This window comes from Augochlora pura, chromosome 3 (assembly GCF_028453695.1).
Source record: "Augochlora pura isolate Apur16 chromosome 3, APUR_v2.2.1, whole genome shotgun sequence".
Lineage (NCBI taxonomy): Eukaryota > Metazoa > Arthropoda > Insecta > Hymenoptera > Halictidae > Augochlora > Augochlora pura.
The window spans coordinates 20,137,402-20,156,526 of record NC_135774.1 but is presented as its reverse complement, the minus strand read 5'-3'; the positions used below and the strand labels follow the sequence as shown (position 1 = coordinate 20,156,526).

At 33.5% G+C, this 19,125-nt stretch overlaps 3 protein-coding genes across 3 annotated transcripts; 2 read left to right on the top strand and 1 right to left on the bottom strand.

Annotated features, from left to right (window-relative positions):
• Positions 1-129: 129 nt before the first annotated feature.
• Positions 130-1,884, bottom strand: LOC144468218 (aldo-keto reductase 1B-like). Its single transcript, XM_078177561.1, has 5 exons — positions 1,666-1,884; positions 876-1,355; positions 593-799; positions 365-513; positions 130-279 (listed from the first exon to the last, which is right to left on the bottom strand). The coding sequence occupies exons 1-5, from the start codon at positions 1,738-1,740 to the stop codon at positions 237-239; spliced, it is 954 nt and encodes a 317-aa protein (XP_078033687.1). The 5' UTR covers positions 1,741-1,884; the 3' UTR covers positions 130-236.
• Positions 1,885-3,005: 1,121 nt separating this feature from the next.
• Positions 3,006-4,927, top strand: LOC144468219 (uncharacterized). The gene is made up of 6 exons (XM_078177562.1): positions 3,006-3,329; positions 3,967-4,048; positions 4,136-4,177; positions 4,237-4,372; positions 4,436-4,595; positions 4,680-4,927. The coding sequence occupies exons 1-6, from the start codon at positions 3,203-3,205 to the stop codon at positions 4,910-4,912; spliced, it is 780 nt and encodes a 259-aa protein (XP_078033688.1). The 5' UTR covers positions 3,006-3,202; the 3' UTR covers positions 4,913-4,927.
• A 2,040-nt stretch (positions 4,928-6,967) lies between these two features.
• L(3)80fj (lethal (3) 80Fj) lies at positions 6,968-19,106 on the top strand. Its single transcript, XM_078197248.1, has 13 exons — positions 6,968-6,998; positions 7,078-7,180; positions 7,774-7,969; positions 8,063-8,402; positions 8,476-12,283; positions 12,486-13,971; positions 14,056-14,692; positions 14,764-15,108; positions 15,169-15,359; positions 15,432-15,643; positions 16,055-16,308; positions 16,497-16,718; positions 16,825-19,106. Exons 1-13 carry the CDS (start codon positions 6,984-6,986, stop codon positions 16,951-16,953), a joined length of 7,938 nt encoding a protein of 2,645 aa, XP_078053374.1. The 5' UTR covers positions 6,968-6,983; the 3' UTR covers positions 16,954-19,106.
• Positions 19,107-19,125: the final 19 nt, after the last annotated feature.

The following is a 19,125-nucleotide window of genomic DNA, read 5'->3' as shown; positions in this document are numbered from 1 at the left end:
TGAAAGGTTTTGGTATAGAAAAGACGTTCGTCAAAATACTTATCATAAACCTTGTTTATTACATTAGAATTTACTACTGAGACTTTTACTATAGAAAGATTTAGTACGGTAAAAATAAATACACGCATATTTATATTTAAATAATATTTATTTTATACAAAACTCACGTAAGAAATTAATACGGAACTTTGAAAAATTCCACTTGCAGACATTCTTATTTGACCTAAGTTCTTTTATTAGAAAGGAATATGGTAAGGGTAATGAGGACTAGATTTCAAGCTGAAAAAGAAATCAATTTTTATATTAATAAAGTAAATAAAATTATCAAGATATGGCAAGAATTGTAAAATGAACACATATATACTTATTTCTTGGGAATATCCTGCCATTACAATCAAGTGTATCAATATATGCAATATCTTCCGGGGTCAGCTTGAAATCAAACACCTTGCTGTTCTCAGCAATTCGCGACTTTGTAACTGACTTTGGAATTACAATGTGGCCACGATCCAACTATGCAAGGTTTTTTTTAATAAATATACATAACTCAGTGAATATGATTGATTTATTAGAAGTATGTAGGTTTATATACCTGATATCTGATAAGAACTTGGGCAGGTGTTTTGTTATATTTTTTTGCTAATTCTCCCAGTTTCTTCTCATCCATCAGGTTGGGATCATTGCGTTTTCTCCATGGATTGTCTGGACATCCAAGAGAACTGTAGGCTGTGATAAGAATGCCTCTTTCTACACAAAATTCAGAAAGCTCTTTCTGAGCTAAATATGGATGGCATTCAATCTATAAAAAAAGAAAAAACACACATTGTAGATGACCACTTACAAAAAATAATACAAGTTTAAACACTATTACTTACCTGATTTGTAACAGGTTTGATGGTACAGTTCTTCAGTACCCTCTCCACTTGTTCAGAGTTAAAGTTGCTAAGACCAATGTTCTTTGTAAGTCCCTTAGTTACCAAACCTTCCATGGCCTTCCATGTATCTAGATAATCAACATTACTGAAGGCTGGAGTATCATCTGCATTCTGTGGAAAGAGATTATCGCCTTCTTTGAAAGCTATTGGCGAATGAATCAGGTACATATCCAGGTATTCCAAACCCAAATTGGACAGAGTAGTTTTGATAGCTGGCTCAACTAGTTCTGGTTTGTGGAAAGTATTCCATAATTTACTTGTTATAAAAAGGTCCTCCCTTTTCACAACACCTTCAGCTATCTTGGCTTCAAGGGCAGCACCGACTTCTTTTTCATTTCCATATATATGGGCACAATCAATATGACGATATCCCAAGTCAATGGCATCTTTGACTGCTTGTGTAACCTCATCAGGCTTAGACTGAAAATTTTAAATTCTAACTGAAACCGTATTATATAATTTTTTTTACTCACAATATCATTCTTTTCATGTTATTTATCTATTCTCTCTTACTTTCCTCAATCTAAACTTATTATTGCAGCGTCATGTTACGGCTTTAGGTACAAAAATACTAGATCATAAGCCGGTATAAAAGTACCAAACTATAAATTAAATAAATTAATTAACACAATTGTTATAATTAAAGGAACATGTATGCAAGTTTGCGTTCTTTTTAATTTTGTACTCGTAAAGGTGAAGAAATATGTATTTGGTAAAGTTATTAACTTACTTTCCACGTGCCCAGTCCTAAAGCCGGTACCTCGTTGCCGTTGTTGAACTTCATCATTGATACGTCCAGGGTCATTTTGACAATGTTTAAAATTTTGTCACTCGAAATACAGGAATATGTTTTTTATCTCTGACACACCGGCAACTCCTAAATTAAGGAGTATAATGTCAGCAGATGAATTTAGAATGGGCTTTTATAAATGCCCGATCCAACTCCCTTGCACATCGAATCACAGATCTATAGATTAAAAAAAGACAGACCAGACGGCAGTTTGGGAATTTTTACAAGTCAGAAATCTTATCTATTATAGAAGTGTCATTTATCAGCACGCAATAAATGACAGCAGCACGTAATCAAGTGTTATCGCTATATAAACAAATGTTCCAAAAATTAAAAAACGTAAGCACGCTTATGGAAAAGCGTATCGTGAAAACATACTCGGCAAATAATTCATATCGTTATGAAATATATTTCATGATATAGAAATTCTTCCAAGGGCAAAGATACTTCAAACGAACAATTATAAAAATATAATCAGAATTTTATTCCTTCGATTGCATCATACAAAAGATTAAATATATAATGGGATGAGAATAAAAGTTATGGTATGAATTTTTCTCAGGTCAAATCATTGTAGAATACGGAAAAAAATAGCCCGATCAAATTCAGCACACATTGCTGCGAAAAAATTGTAGTTTTCGTAGCCAGAGTCGTAAGCGCAGATACACAATAATGCTAGAATAAAAATGAAGTCTTAATCCTTTTATTTCTAGTTTTTTAACATATTGATGAGATACTTTCAATTAAAGTGAGACCAAGCACCATATGTTTTAGATCATATTTATTCAATTACATCGTGACTGATTTTATTTGATGCAATCAGAATGATCTATTCAAACTATATCATGTTTGATTTCATTTTAATAAAAAGAAAACGATTAGCTATATATAGAAAAGAATTCGGTGTTTAAATATAAAAATTAAAAAATTAAAAAGTCTATATTATTGTATTCATATTATTGTCATTATTCCGGGAATTCGAGTCAAACGAACAACGTTGCATGTCTTTTCGAATCTTTGTATCGCTCAACCACTTTTCGTTCGTGACGCCACAAATAAGCAGTTTAGTAGGTTATGCTAGATGGCAGTAGTGTTGCTCTCATGTTTGTGATTGGTCACGTCGCGTCAGTCAACTATATTGCCTTTCGGCTTACACTGTCGATCTGCTCGTGTGTAACGAATGACGAAGTTATACGACATTTGAGCAAATTAATTGCAACGGTGCGCATAGTGGTAGTAACAATGACTGCATTCGATCCTCTTGGTCCAGTTGGTAATTCAGTGTCATTCGGTTGTATTCAGTAATTGATGGTTGTCGTTAGCCCTCGTTCACTCAATCTCTATAAAAACCCATTCGTAATAGTAATTAAGATGTAATTAAGAGTTTACACGAAAATTATCGAACTAACCAGCATATCCTCATGAAGGAATCGTAGCTGAAACACGAAACCTGAAAGGCTCAAATACTCGAAAACCCATGGATCTTCAGTCAGCTCCAGGCCCACGGAATCAACAAATGCAGAAATCAAGGAAAGATACAGATCCTTATACCGCTAAGAAAAGGTCGCTTTTCAAATCTAATCACACAGTTAATACGAACGCAGGTATAGTAGTCCCTACATTACTCCTACATTCAAATACCGTTTCCTCCCTATCCACAAGAATGTTTTTATACCTTTGGCACTTTATCTGTAACACGCGGCGGGATATACAACTTGTACTCTTCGTCTCGTAGTATTCTTACTATGTCCGCACACAGGGCGATATTCTGAACAATTTTTTGCTTCTGAGCGATATAATATTGTTGACCCCTAAGTGTAAATGACGAGTTTTACCCTCCAACATTTTCTATGACAACTAAAGGTGGGCGAGTACTAGCAGTTTCTGAGTAAAATCGGGACGGGTATTTTCTTTGGATTGTGGTCGGGATCCGAAATTCCCGGATACTCAAAGTCATATAAAATCATATAAAACCTCGAAAATTTTCGAGTATCCGAAATTCTAAAATGGGATTTGTTAGGCATTTTTACATTAGCTTTTCCTGATTGTGTATTATCTGCCTTGTGTATTCTCTTATATGCCTATGCTTTTAAAAAAATTCCCAACTTATAGACACTTCTTAATCTGCTTTCAGCATTTTGGATATTTGAAAATTCTTGAAGCTCGATTTTAAATTTGGGTAACCCACACTTGTACATCTATTTATCCACCCCTTACACAAATTAATAGTAACTGTTTTAGGTGGAGATGATACAGGGGATAACAACCACATTGGGACAAAACTGGATAAAATGTTAGGAATGCTAGAGAAGATAGCAGAAAGGTAATTTTTGCATGTCTTTTCTTTTACTAAAGTAATAGTTAAAATTACATTTTATAGTAAATTTTAATGATTCTATTTGTATTCCAGCAACATTTGTGAAAGACTAACAGGCGTAGAGATGGAAGTGAAGTAAGTATAACATTCACGGCTATTGTCAAGAAATTCTACAATTTACTATTTTTTTGCAGGAAGATGAACGAATTCTTCTGTAGGAACCTAGACAAGGAAGAGGCTTACAATGATCAGAAGCCAGAATTTCTGCCTCTTCGAACCATAGAAGAAGTAGACAGATTTGGAAATTCTGTTGCAGAATACAAAAGTGTTGTAAGTATATACAATTATGACATTGCTGTATGTACATATATTAATGTTTACTTACCTTTTTAGGTAATGTACTTCTGTTATTTAGGAGGAAATAATTTAAAGCAGGCAACCAGTGTCTCTTTTAGAGAGGCTATCTGTGACAGCCTCCTAGGCTCTTATACATGGTTTGGCACAGAAACGTGCAAACCACTGTACAAAACAAAAATTGTGCAAGCTATTTACGGTAAAAATTACTTATTATTATTACATTTGTACAGTAATATTAATATAATTATTGAAATAATTTTTGTATAAAACAATATTGCAGATGCTGTCTGCAAAAGTAAAACATTTCCAAAGCCTACTCGCTGGGATTTCCAGAAATCAATGCGAGTGGTACTCAGAACAGCAAAGGAACGATTCAGATGTAAGGATAAGAGGCAACGACGAGAACGGGCTCACACGTCCACAGACACCGTCACCGCCACTGCCAAATCCACAGAATATTGGGGCCAAGAGAACCAAGAAGATGATAAAAAACAGCATTTTTCAGTGCTCTAAACAGCACTTTTTAGTGTTTCAAACAGCACCTTTTAGTGTTTCAAACAGCACTTTTTAGTGCTCCAAACAGCACTTTTCAGTGCTCATTATTTTAGATAATTTTTACGCAAGTTGCAACGTTCAATAAAGAACTTTTATAAATCCCTCCGACCCAACATCAGTACGACATTTAAATTTAACTTATTTTAAACTGATATATATTTTAATAATTTTAATTTATGGAATTTGAAATAATAAAATCAAATTTGTGCCGAGTTATTGAAGAGCTCCTGCACGATAAAAGCTACTTTTGTGGTATTTAGGAACGACTAAGTAGAAGACAACAATGTTCCACCGCTGCCAGTCATCCAGCTCAATGTGTCACAGACAGATTCAAAAAGATCGAAGTATTTTTCAAGCCAATTAACACAGATTACAGAATATTCATCGAGTTTATTGATCTCTTGTATGTTGCAGATACAACTAGCATGGGTGTTCTGCAAGTTTCTTCTAAATCTCACGATAAAAAGAACTTCTGAGAAAACTTGTAACGAGTTCTCCTGAAACCCTCGTCCCTTTTCGAGGCCACAAATTCATGGGAACAGGATATTACGTCCTTAATCTCACGTTTGTGTGATCTGGTGATGTCCAAGCATTAGTTCGAATTATAAATGTCTTTGGAGTTAGAATGGCTTCGAGGGTAAAGGTTTAACATTAACAGACAATGTCGCATGGCTTTAATTCTTGCCCTAATATTCTGGGCAGTGTAATAATTAGCAAGATCTTTCTGAAGTTGTCACAGCATTACCTACGAATACATACGTTTAAAACATGTCTCAAAATGGATTGAGTATCATTCGGAAATACATGCATTGGATTCAAACATCGCGCCGTGTGTTTTAAATGGAACAAGCTTGATAAAATGTTAGAAGCTACATTAGTCGTCCGTGTGATATATGACTTCTGTATTGTGGATATACATAATTGTGTTAATAAGTGCTCTCATTCATTTGCTATTTTCTCTCTTTGGCTTTGTCTATGAGGGCAGCACTATTCAGCAAGGAATCGTAAGCCAATCAAAACAAAGTAATTTCTGTGTCATGATACGTTTAGCATCTAAATTGCGGCCCGAATGTCATTCATGAATATAATGTAGGCACTATGTACATATACTATATGTATACTATATTTGATTACTTCTTCTACTTGAAATACTTTCGAAAATTATTATTTGTATGCAAACTGTGAGAGAGTATGAATACATTTTATTTGTGCTTCTGCACTGCCATCTAATCTACTTAATAACTATTAAATTAACCATCTAATTAGATTATACCTATATGTATATAGAAGTCTTTTTATGGAAATTATGTTTGTTACACATTTATTTGATGAATTTTTCATACAAATGTATTATAACAACTTTATTCATGCTGGTAAATAAAATTCGATAGACATTTAATTAATTATTGCCAACTTGTTGTCTTCCAATTTATACTAAGTTCCTGAAACAAATTTCAAAATTAATAGACAAAAATTAACCTCCTTAATGTAAATAAAATTAAAATTACATTAATATTGCAATCACCTAGAAACAAAGCGACACTTTTTATTCTAGGTCTAACAAAATTGAATACACTTAAACAATTTGAACACTGATTGTCTGATCAATTATTTAGATCATTTTTTGCCTTTTGTTATAGGTTTTTAAATATATGATTAAAGAGTGACTAAAATTAATAACAATTGTAACATACAATGTACTTCTAGTATCGAAATTCAATGAAACAATAATAATTAAATCCTTTGCATATTAAATTTTTGTTGATTTTATAAGAATCTATTACTATAATGCTTTAAAAATCTTATAATTAAGTATCTAGGAACAAAAGTCTATTGATATTATCAACAATCAAGTTGGTCTTTTATAAAGTAAGATTTACACAAATAAAAGTGTTACAGTTGGTTTATTTTAATATGATATAGTACATATAGTCGCATTGTACATGTACATATGTATATGTATGTTATTTGTAGAAATAGGAGTTTTGTGAAGGGTGGCGCTTTAAGCCCGTCCGGTTTTTGAAGAAATATGGCGGATGTTGAGGTGAGTCTGTCACGTGGAAGTTAAGAAATCGTATTATTGTCTAGAAATTACTAATTATTAATCACTGATTTTGTTACAGTTATTGAAAGCACTGAAAGATCTGCCAAATCGAGTTCAAACCGCTAGTAAAACCGAGCGGCGAGAAATTTTGCAAAATGTCGTCAATGTGTTGTCAAACCCTGGTAAGGAATGATAATTCATATATTTGTGATAACTAGTTATTCATTTTTTGATCGAAAACATTTACTTGCATACGAGGATAATAATACTGTTATCCATAAGTATTCATTGTGATATGTGTAAGAAACTATGTTTTGTATAACATTATGCAAGTTAGTGTATGTAGAATTAATATACAATATTGTTTACTTAGTTGCAATAATTTTACTTTCGGTGCTTGTATATGTCTCCTTCATACAAATTTAGATATTAGTTATAAAAAATTTTAAATGTCATAAAGTAATTATTATATTATATTACATATGTCATAACTAAAAAGGAATTTTGAAATTTTAATACTATCTGTTGCACAATAGATTGTGCACTAAATATTTGATTCTATTTTAATAGTGAATCTATAGTCTTTACATTAAATGATTAATATATAGTAACACAAAATTGTAAAACAAAAGTATTGTATATAAATTTTTGTTTAGTATAAGAGGGATAAGCACAATAAGATATAAAATATGTTACAATAAATTAAATAACAAATTATTTAAAATATTGATTAATTGATTATGTTGTTTAAAGAAATGTTGTCTTTACATTGTAGGCATCAATGAGAAGATTGTTAATGGAATTTGCAAATCCTTATCCCTCACATTACACAGATATAAGGATACTGCTTCCCAATCTTACGTGAAAAATTTAATTGTGGAATTGTTAAAACAACAACCCAAAGCTACAGTTAAGCATATGACAAATGTGATTGTAGAACATGCTACATGGCATAAGACTGTAGTTCCTACGTATGTATCTTTCATATTATTCTATTGTATAAATATTTTGAAATTCCAAAATTTCTCAATTATATGGTTTAAACAATTGATGACTTTTTTTAGTTTAAGCACTGCTTTAACAGCATATCTAGCATTAAAATGGTCAACATTAGTTATTCTACATGGGTATAAAAACAATGCAGATATTGATATAGAATTACCAAAACTAATTGAAGCACAAGCTGATTTAAGTGCAGCTGCTTTGGCATCCATGGATACAAAATTGTCAGAAAAAGTATATGCATTATTAGCGCATCAGTGGTCAAATATTAAAGATATAGAAACAGCATATGTAGAAACATTAGCCAAATTTGAAGTTGGAAATGGTGTAATTGTTCTTGCCAGTTTGCTTACAAAATACTTAGTTATTGCTAAAAAAAGTGAACTTGTAGGAAAACTGAAGGTAAATTCATTCAACATTAAAACAATAGTTGTACTCATTGTATAAATAAAATAAATATTTTCTTTTTTCATAGGTAAACATCATAGATGGTTTTATAAAAGTTACTATTAGCTGCAAGAAAAAACCAGATTTATATGTTGTTGATACTGCTGTACCTCTTCTACGTAGAATAACTCATGACGAATTTAAGAGTCAATTACTGCCAGCTTTGCAAAAAGCTATGTTACGAAATCCAGAAATTATTATTGAATCTGTTGGTCACATTCTCAGTGGTTTAAGTCTTGATTTAAGCCAGTATAGTCAAGAAATTAGTAAAGGATTATTTGCAAATTTACACTCTAAGGAAGATTTTGTTAGAGATGAAGCTGTTGGAGCTTGCCGAAGACTTGCTTTACAATGTTCAGATACTACTGCTTTGGAGAATCTATTAACATCCGTATTTGCCGTGTTCCACGGATCAGAAGGAAAACTTACTGTTGCAACTCATAAAATTTCGGTTTTACAAGGAGCTGGTAATCTCAGTTACAATGCAGCATCAGGCAGTGGTGTTCAGAGATTGGCTGAAACAGCTTGCAAACACTTCATAAAAGTTTTAGAATCTGAAGTTCATGAAAAAACTTTAATTCACGCACTTGAGATGATGGCCTTGTGGTCAAATAAATTTGTAAATAATGTACCAAAGTATGTCATTGATGCATTTAAGGAAGGAATGAGTGCCAAGACTTCGACTCCTGCAGTGCGTAATGCTTACATTAAACTTTTCTTCTCTGCGCCTGTAGCTTCTTATTCTGAAATAATAACACCATTACTAATACAGTCAATAACGAAAGCTACACAACAAAGTACACAACCAGCTGCAGTATCTGAGGGTTTAGTAGCTGTTTACTTGCTACTGAAATTTGTCCTTGCTAATCAAGTAGAAAATGATAAACAGTCTACACTGTGGAATGCCATTGATGATCAAATATTCTTTTCAGAAAAATTTCTGATGACATGTGGTGACGACACTTTATATCATCTCATGTTACTCTGTGAAAGACTTATTACAGAATTTGCAGATAGATTAAATGAAAAAGCTTTGAATGGAGTTTATAAAGCAGTTGTAGTATGTGCAACAGCTCCAAAATCAAACATTAGAAGACGCTGTTTCCCATTTGTAAAAAAAATTGTAAACGGTTTGACTACAGCTACTCCCGCACGAGAACTACTGATAGAGTTCAATAAATATTTAGGAACTGTAAAAATCAAATCTGAAGCTGAGAAAGAAAATAAAGATGATTCCTCTCCTGGAGAAATAACTGGCAGGTGTCTTGCAGATGGATTGCTTGCCATTTGTTCTGGTTCATTTCTGTCTCAATTACCTACTACTATGGAAATGACAAGGGATGCATTGATACCATCGCATCATCCTGCCATCTTGAAAGCAATGCCAAATTTGTGGTATAAAATTGCAAAGAATTATAATCTTATTCCAAAAGATTTTCTACTCTCTTTTAATAGCGAAATAAGAAAGATGCTGATACAAAATTTCAAATCCGATGCTAGTTATGAAAATGCTTTAACAAAAGTGGTGTCCATTGTGCCAGATACTATATTGCCTGCAATAGTATCAAATGTTACAAGTAAACTTGATGATTTCGAGATTTTAAGAGTCACTAAAGATGAATATTTTACATATCTCACTCCAGAAGGAGAGTTGTACGACAAGAGTGTATTACCAGCAAATGATGAAAATGATATCTTGAATTCAATGAATATGAAAAGGGAAAGTAAAGCATATTCATTTAAAGAGCAGCAGGAGGAACTTCAGCTTAGACGAGAACTATACGAACAGAAAAAGAAAGCAGGAAAAATAAAAGAACCAAAACTAACACCTAAACAAGAAGAAATCATTAAATTACAAATGACAAAAGAAACTGCAATTCGTAAAAAACTGACTGAATTAAAATGTAAAATAGACAATGCCGTATCTTTAGTTATGTGTGCAGTTAAAGGTAATGGAGAAGAATTTTCTTTTTATTTAAAAGATCTTCTGCCACCAATTTTAAAAAATTTGGGATCACCATTGGCTGCTCCTGCAATGTCTGAACTATATATTTGTTTGAAAAATATAGTGAAGATTAGTAATAATCCAGTATTAGGTGCCCTAGTAGCACATGTCACATTACGACAGTTACAACCGCAATGCGATTTAGACCCTGCTTGGGAAGAAGAAAATCTGGATACTGCAGTAAAGAGAACATTAAATCTTTTACACACAACTACAATAAAACAGAAAAAATTATTTTCAGCTCCTGCGTTCTGTTATATTTTTCCATTTATAAAGAAAACTTTATTAACCTATAAAGATGATGGCATGATTGTACAAGGATTGCAAATAATACAGGAACATGCTAAGCAAAGAGGAGATTCGTTAGATTTAAGAGATATGAGACATCCTCGATTACTTCCACGGAAACATATGTTTGACTTATTAATAGAATTGATGGAAATAACAACTGTAAGAGTACAGATGCATGCTGTAGCAACCTTATTAGATGTTGCTCAATCTGGTAGTGGCCAACCAGGCACTACATTAGCTACTAGTGATGATATAGATTCCTTAATTGGAGCTTTGCAAAACTCTTTATCTATAATAAGAGATGCAGCCTTGAGAGCCTTAACAGTCATGAGGCATGCTTTTCCATCTAAAAAAGAAGAACCTGTACACCTTATTAGAAGAATATGGGTTGCTAGATTTGATGTTTGCAGCGCAAATAAAAATTTGGCTGATGAGCTATGGTACTCAGCAGAGTTAGTTGCGCGTGCTGATATTCTTGCTAATGGACTGATTCAAGACATAGCACATCCTGTAGAGCCTGTACAACAAGCTGCTGCTTGTGCTTTGGCACAATGTTTATCTAGTGTCACTTATCTTGTACCAACAATTTTGGATAAATTATTGCAGCTTTATCAAGATAAATTAGCTATGATTCCACCGAAATTAAATGATTTTGGTCGCGTGGTTGAGCAACCTATTGACACTTGGGGTCCGCGTCGAGGTGTAGCACTTGCATTGGCTCAATTAGCATTTCTTCTTACGGCTGAAACAGTACTTAAACTTGTGCAATTCTTTGTTTCGACCGGCTTGGGCGATAGAAATCAGGTTGTTCGCACGGAAATGCTAACTGCTGCTGTAGCTGTTGTTGATCTTCATGGTAAAGCAAACATAACTTCATTATTACCTATTTTTGAAGAGTTCATGGACAAAGCTCCAAAAATAGGAAGTTTCGATTCGATCAAACAATCAGTTGTTATCCTTATGGGATCATTAGCAAGACACTTGGACAAAGATGATCCACGTATTAAACCCATAGTCATGCGATTGATCGCAGCTCTTTCTACTCCATCTCAACAAGTTCAAGAAGCTGTGGCTAATTGTCTACCACATCTTGTACCTTCTATTAAGGAAGATGCCCCGAAAATTGTGGATAATTTAATGGATCAGTTATTAAAATCAGACAAATATGGTGAACGTAAAGGCGCAGCTTATGGTTTAGCAGGTATAATCAAGGGTATGGGAATACTTGCGCTAAAACAGCTTGATATTATGACCACATTAACTAATGCCATTCAGGATAAAAAAAATTATAGGCACCGAGAAGGTGCATTGTTCGCATTTGAAATGTTATGTACAATGCTTGGCAGATTATTCGAACCATATATTGTTCATGTATTACCACACTTGCTCCTATGTTTTGGAGATTCAAGTCAATATGTTAGAGCTGCAACCGATGACACAGCTCGAGTGGTTATGAGTAAACTTTCTGCACATGGAGTAAAACTTGTTCTACCCAGTTTATTGGCAGCATTGGAGGAAGACTCATGGAGAACCAAAACGGGTAATTGATCTACAATAGTTACTAACATTTAATAATAGAACTACCAGATGGTTTCTTTTAGTTTGATTTTTTGTTTCATTATTATTAAAAACGTGAATAAACTTTCCTGTTTATATATGTTACGACAATTTATATACAAAATTAATTTAAACATTAATGTATTAGTTAGAGTTCAAAAGTCACATAATTCTTATTCTTTAAGGTTCGGTCGAACTATTGGGTGCAATGGCATATTGTGCTCCAAAGCAATTAAGTAGTTGTTTACCAAGTATAGTTCCAAAACTTATTGAGGTTCTTAGTGATTCACATACTAAAGTTCAAGAAGCTGGTGCAGAAGCTTTAAAAGTTATTGGAAGTGTAATCCGTAATCCAGAGATTCAAGCTATTGTACCAGTCTTGTTGAAAGCTTTACAAGATCCATCTCATAAAACAGCAACTTGTCTTCAGACTTTGCTAGACACGCAATTTGTGCATTTTATTGATGCTCCATCATTGGCTCTTATAATGCCTGTTGTGCAGAGAGCATTTTTAGATCGTTCTACAGAAACGAGAAAAATGGCTGCTCAAATTATTGGAAATATGTATTCGTTAACTGATCAGAAAGATTTAACCCCGTATTTGCCAACGATCATTCCTGGCTTGAAAACGAGTTTATTGGATCCTGTACCGGAAGTACGAAGTGTATCTGCAAGAGCATTAGGTGCTATGGTACGGGGAATGGGAGAATCCAGCTTTGAAGATTTACTGCCTTGGTTAATGCAAACGCTTACGTCTGAAACAAGTAGTGTAGATCGATCAGGTGCTGCACAGGGTCTTTCAGAAGTTGTACGAGGACTTGGAGTGGAAAAACTTCATAAACTGATGCCTGAAATTATTAGTACAGCAGAGAGAACGGACATAGCTCCTCATGTAAAAGACGGTTATATTATGATGTTTATTTATATGCCAAGTGCATTTACAACAGAATTTACACCTTATATTGGACAAATCATTAATCCCATTTTGAAAGCTCTGGCTGATGAAAATGAATATGTTCGTGAGACTGCACTTAGAGCAGGTCAGCGTATCGTTACCCTATATGCTGATTCTGCAATTATGTTACTGTTACCAGAACTAGAGAAAGGACTTTTTGATGATAATTGGCGTATTAGATATTCTTCAGTGCAATTACTTGGAGACTTATTGTATCGAATTTCTGGTGTTTCGGGCAAGATGTCAACAGAAACAGCCAGCGAAGATGATAACTTTGGAACTGAGCAATCGCATTATGCTATCATCAAGGCTCTTGGTGCAGAAAGGCGAAATCGCGTTTTGGCCGGATTATACATGGGTAGATCAGATGTTGCATTGATGGTACGCCAAGCTGCTCTTCACGTATGGAAAGTCGTTGTTACGAATACTCCAAGAACATTGAGAGAAATACTGCCAACACTATTTACACTTTTACTTGGTTGTTTGGCTAGTACGAGTTACGATAAAAGGCAAGTAGCCGCTCGAACTTTAGGAGATCTTGTTAGAAAATTAGGTGAAAGGGTATTGCCAGAGATCATACCTATTTTGGAAAAGGGTTTGCAAAGTGATCAAGCTGACCAACGTCAAGGTGTATGTATTGGATTATCAGAAATTATGGCAAGCAAAAATAAAGATATGGTGTTAACTTTTGTCATCAGTTTAGTACCAACAGTAAGGTGATTAATATTTACATAAACCAAAATATCAAATTTTTAATTATGATAATTAAAAAATAATTAATAAAATGTAATTCATTTTAGAAAAGCATTATGTGATCCATTACCGGAAGTTCGGCAAGCAGCGGCAAAAACTTTTGATGGTTTACACTCAACAGTAGGTGTCAGAGCATTAGATGACATATTACCAGCGATGTTAACGCAATTGAATTCGCCGGATCCTGCAGAAGCAGAGAACACATTGGATGGTTTGCGCCAAGTAATGGCGATCAAATCTCGAGTTGTTCTACCGTATTTAGTACCTCAATTAACCACTCCACCCGTTAATACAAAAGCATTGTCAATTTTGGCAAGTGTCGCGGGTGAAGCGTTGACGAGGTATCTCCATAAAATCCTGCCAGCTTTATTAACTGCTCTCTCTAGCGCTCAAGGAACACCCAATGAGGTTCAGGAGTTAGAATACTGTCAAGCAGTTGTTTTGTCGATTACTGACGAGGTTGGTGTTCGGACAGTTATGGATCAACTTATGGAGGCTACTAGAGCAGAAGATTTATCCCGACGACGAAGTGCAGCTGCTTTACTGTGCGCTTTCTGCCGAGATACTCGTGCAGATTATAGCCAATATGTTCCTCAGTTATTGCGAGGACTTATCCATTTGTTTACAGATGACGATAAGGATGTACTGCAAATGAGTTGGGAAGCACTTACTGCCGTTACCAAGGTATTTTCGTTATATAATTATTTTAAATATTCTTCTTAATGAACGTAAAAACTTTTAATGTCCACTTTTAGACCTTAACATCAGAGCAACAGATTGCGCATGTACAAGACATCAGACAAGCTGTTCGATTTGCAGTATCAGACTTAAAGGGGCAAGAATTATTGCCCGGATTCTGCTTACCGAAGGGAATTACGCCAATTCTTCCAATATTCAGGGAAGCTATATTAAATGGTTTACCCGAAGCAAAAGAACAAGCAGCTCAAGGACTAGGGGAAGTTATAAAATTAACTAGCGCATCCGCACTACAACCTAGCGTTGTACACATCACTGGACCATTAATTCGAATTCTTGGAGATCGTTTTAATTGGAGTGTAAAGGCAGCTGTCTTGGAAACACTTGCAATTTTGCTTGGCAAGGTAAGATAATTAATGACATTGGAATATTTACAAAATTAATAATTGTGCGGTTTGGTTTAGGTTGGAGTAATGTTGAAACAATTTTTGCCGCAATTGCAAACTACATTCTTGAGAGCATTAAATGATAGTAATCGGCAAGTAAGATTGAAAGCTGCTTATGCTCTAAGCAATCTTATTGTAATCCATACACGGGTTGATCCATTATTCACCGAACTTCACACTGGCATAAAAATCGATGATCCAGCTATTAGGTGAGCGATTTTAATACTTGAATACTTGCACAATAATGATTAGCTTCATTAATTTTGAGATATGTTATTCAGGGAAACAATGTTACAAGCTTTGCGAGGTGTACTGACACCTGCTGGTGACAAAATGACAGAACCAATGAAGAAACAAGTCTTTTCTACCTTAACAAGTATGCTTAGTTATCCTGAAGATGTTACAAGGAATGCTGTAGCTGGTTGTTTTGGAGCGTTGTTACGGTGGCTGAGTCCAGATCAACTTGCAATTGCATTTAATGATCACTTGTTTTGTAAGTTTACTTACGTGTTTAGTAAAATTTATAAGATAAGAATATTGTAAAATTTAAACGTCATTAATAAGAGGTGTTCCTGAGCTAATTTTTTTATATAACGTAAAATTCGAAAAAGTATACGCTATTTACTTTTTTAATAGTTATTTTTATCAATTATTAACTTGGCGATTGTCTCTAAAGTTAGGTTTATAAACCATATTTGATCATTTATCTTGAGAACTGTACATTGTACATGAAATGATTAAATGCATTAAATCTTGTGCATTTTCAATATCTAATTTGCCCATATTAAATGACATGCATTTGCAAATCTTTTTTATAATATGTTAATTCATTTTTATTACTTAAAATTGTTTAATTTTTTTTACATTGTACTTCGATATTTCATTATTAATGTCTAAATTGTAGGTAATGACACTAGTGTTGACTGGATGCTTAGGCACGGACGTTCTGCAGCATTATTCGTTGCACTGAAAGAATCACCGACAACATTATATAATAATAAAGACAAGGATCGTGTGTGTGCGGTTATACTTTCGTATTTAGCAGCGGATCGAGTACAAATAGTTATGAATGGCGTACGTGCTTGCGGTTATTTGTTTCAATATCTTCTAAATGAAGGACAACCTATACCTCAACAGATATTGTCGCCATTTGTGAGGGTAAGAATATTTAACAAAATTTACAAGTATTCAATTCATGCATTTCTCACTATCGAAGATTTCAATAAGGCAGCGATAATGATAATTGATAATACCTAAATAGTGAGAATTGTTTCTTACCGAGACTCAAATTTCTAATTATTTCAATATCTATTACTGAATAATTAATTTTTGTAAAATGTTTTTAGTCTATGAACAATAATAGTAACGACGTAAAACAATTATTGGCTAGAGTTTGTATTCATTTGGCTCGTAATATATCTCCCGAAAAGATGACACCAGAATTACTTAAATCACTTCTGCCCATGCTGGTGAATGGAACAAAAGAGAAAAATGGTTACGTAAAAGCTAATAGTGAACTTGCTCTAATAGCAGTGTTACGATTGAGGCAAGGTGAAGAAGAACATCTGGTAAGTGAGATCTTTATAAAAAGTTCTAGCATTATGCACCAATTTAAACTTATCAAAATTTTGGAACCTAGTTGTGTTCAATAACTTATAAAAACATATCTTGCAGCGTTGTATGACATTTTTGGATGTTGGTGCGAGGGAATCCCTATCAGACGTAGTGAGCAAAGTATTACGCAAAGTTCTTTCACAGCCCGAATGCAAAATGGAAGAATTAGATGATACTTTACTTACGTGAGAGATATTGTACGTTTTGGGGCTCATTATACGCTGCATCCCACCTAATAATCGTACTATCTACCATTATTCAATCGATTTTTATAAAGAGACTTACTGTTCGTGTACTAGTTCCTTAATAAAACAGTTAGATCAGTCAACATTGTATCTCGATAATCAATTAAATAATGTAAAACGTCACAATCAATCAATGGAATTTATGTTACTTACATTAAGGTGTCCCGTATACCAAATAATTCGAATGGTAATTGTAGATACTTCTGCGCAAAATAGTTTTTATGGCCGTCGTATTGATAATACCATTATTTATAATTTGATTGTCATTGTACGAGAGTTGTCTCGAGGAAAGCCCACGATTGTAAGCGAAACAATGGAAAGTGGTAATGTAAGACAGTTCCACAAAAAATACCAAAATTACAAAGACAATGTAAGAAATGAAACAAACATCGGTAGCGATGCATATTCACGACACATTCACTTCCTATATGATTTCTTTTGGTATTTTTCACATAAATATTCGAACATCTTTCACCCGAATTATATGGTTGTATCCATTTTCTATAAAAAATATAGTTGTTAATCAGCTCTAATTTAAAAAATGGGTGATTCGAGCAAAATATTTACTTGCTATGAAAGATTCTAATAGTGCCACGCTCTATCGTCGTGCATACACGATGCATTGTCTTGTATTGTAGTTATATACATCGGTACATAGTTTATATTTTAGAATTACGTATAGAGATTGTTGAATCGGCTTAAGCCGTTCCGTACTGACGTGATACTTCTAGATCCGTAATCAAAGAGTCTGCGACTACAATTGTACTTTGTTTTGAATACGAAACTATAATAGTTCATTCTTTAGTTTGTTCTATCACTGCTCATAAGTTATGAATGTGCGTATTCTGTACATACATGTTTCCTACTATACGTTATAATTTAGTAAAAAATGTATGCACTTTGTACTTTTGTATGTAAGATTCTGAAAGCCGCATAAACACGTGCTCCCAGTGTGACCTTCAAATCAAGTCTTTGTACTCTTGTTTCCTAAATATGTTTTTATTTAGAAAAACAAGGATCTGAGAATACTGTTTAATTGATTGAAAATCAAAGAATGAATAAATATAAATGGTAACGAAAATGTAACATGTGCAATACACCTTTCATTGATACAAATACGATATTCGATGACCGTAGACCGTAATTTGCTAACAATGTATATTGTTTCGTAAAAACACAAACAGACGATGGCATCATGGACAAGAAGTAATGCGTAATCATTTTATTCTAGCTAAAAAGAATCACATTTTACAAGCGATTTAGTCGCATTCTGTCGTTTATCCTCTTGTGCCCCGGATCCTTCAAAAATATGTGTCAGCTATACAAAGGATGATGCTGTATAAATCATTATGTAATAATGTGTCGTGAATTCGCTCGTTTTGAAAATAGAAATTTCGTTACTGCTCGCTTAAGACTGAACTGTTCCATCCGTGGCCGGAACGAGAGCCAACTGCCACATATTTTTTACTTTTACGATTTCTCGTCTTTGCTTGTAAAACTCGATGTTTTCATACTCAACTATTATAGTTTTATCAATGAGTATTTTATTAGTAATAAATTACTAAATTTTAGTTTATGTAATATGTTATAATATATGATTTATTTTTGTTAGATCAAAAATATAATGAACATTAGAAAACTCGAGATTAAAAAGCGTATTCGAGTCACATAGCTTTGCGTTTTTGTTTCCATAATTTTTATTCTATGAATACTGCTTTACTTGTTGGGTGAAATGATTTATTAATATATAGTAATATTTTGATTTAGTCATGATTTGTAATTTATTTTCTTTTAATCCCTTTTTAAGGGACTATGAAGTTGTCGATTTGTCTAAAAATGGGAGGTATGGAGTGTTGGGTAATTGAAAGATGTAATGGATACAAATTGTTCTTAATTTTAGTATATCAGATAACCATACAGGAGAATTGACAATATTTATAAATTATGTTTTGTACGTTTAAAAGCAAAACAGTGGCTCAGCGTATAAAATTAATTCATTGCAATTGAGTAATACATTTATATTTGTTAATTGTGTATACATGAATGTATGTGACATAAATAGAATATTATGTTAAAAAATAAGTATACTTATTTATATTTCTACAGATACAAAATG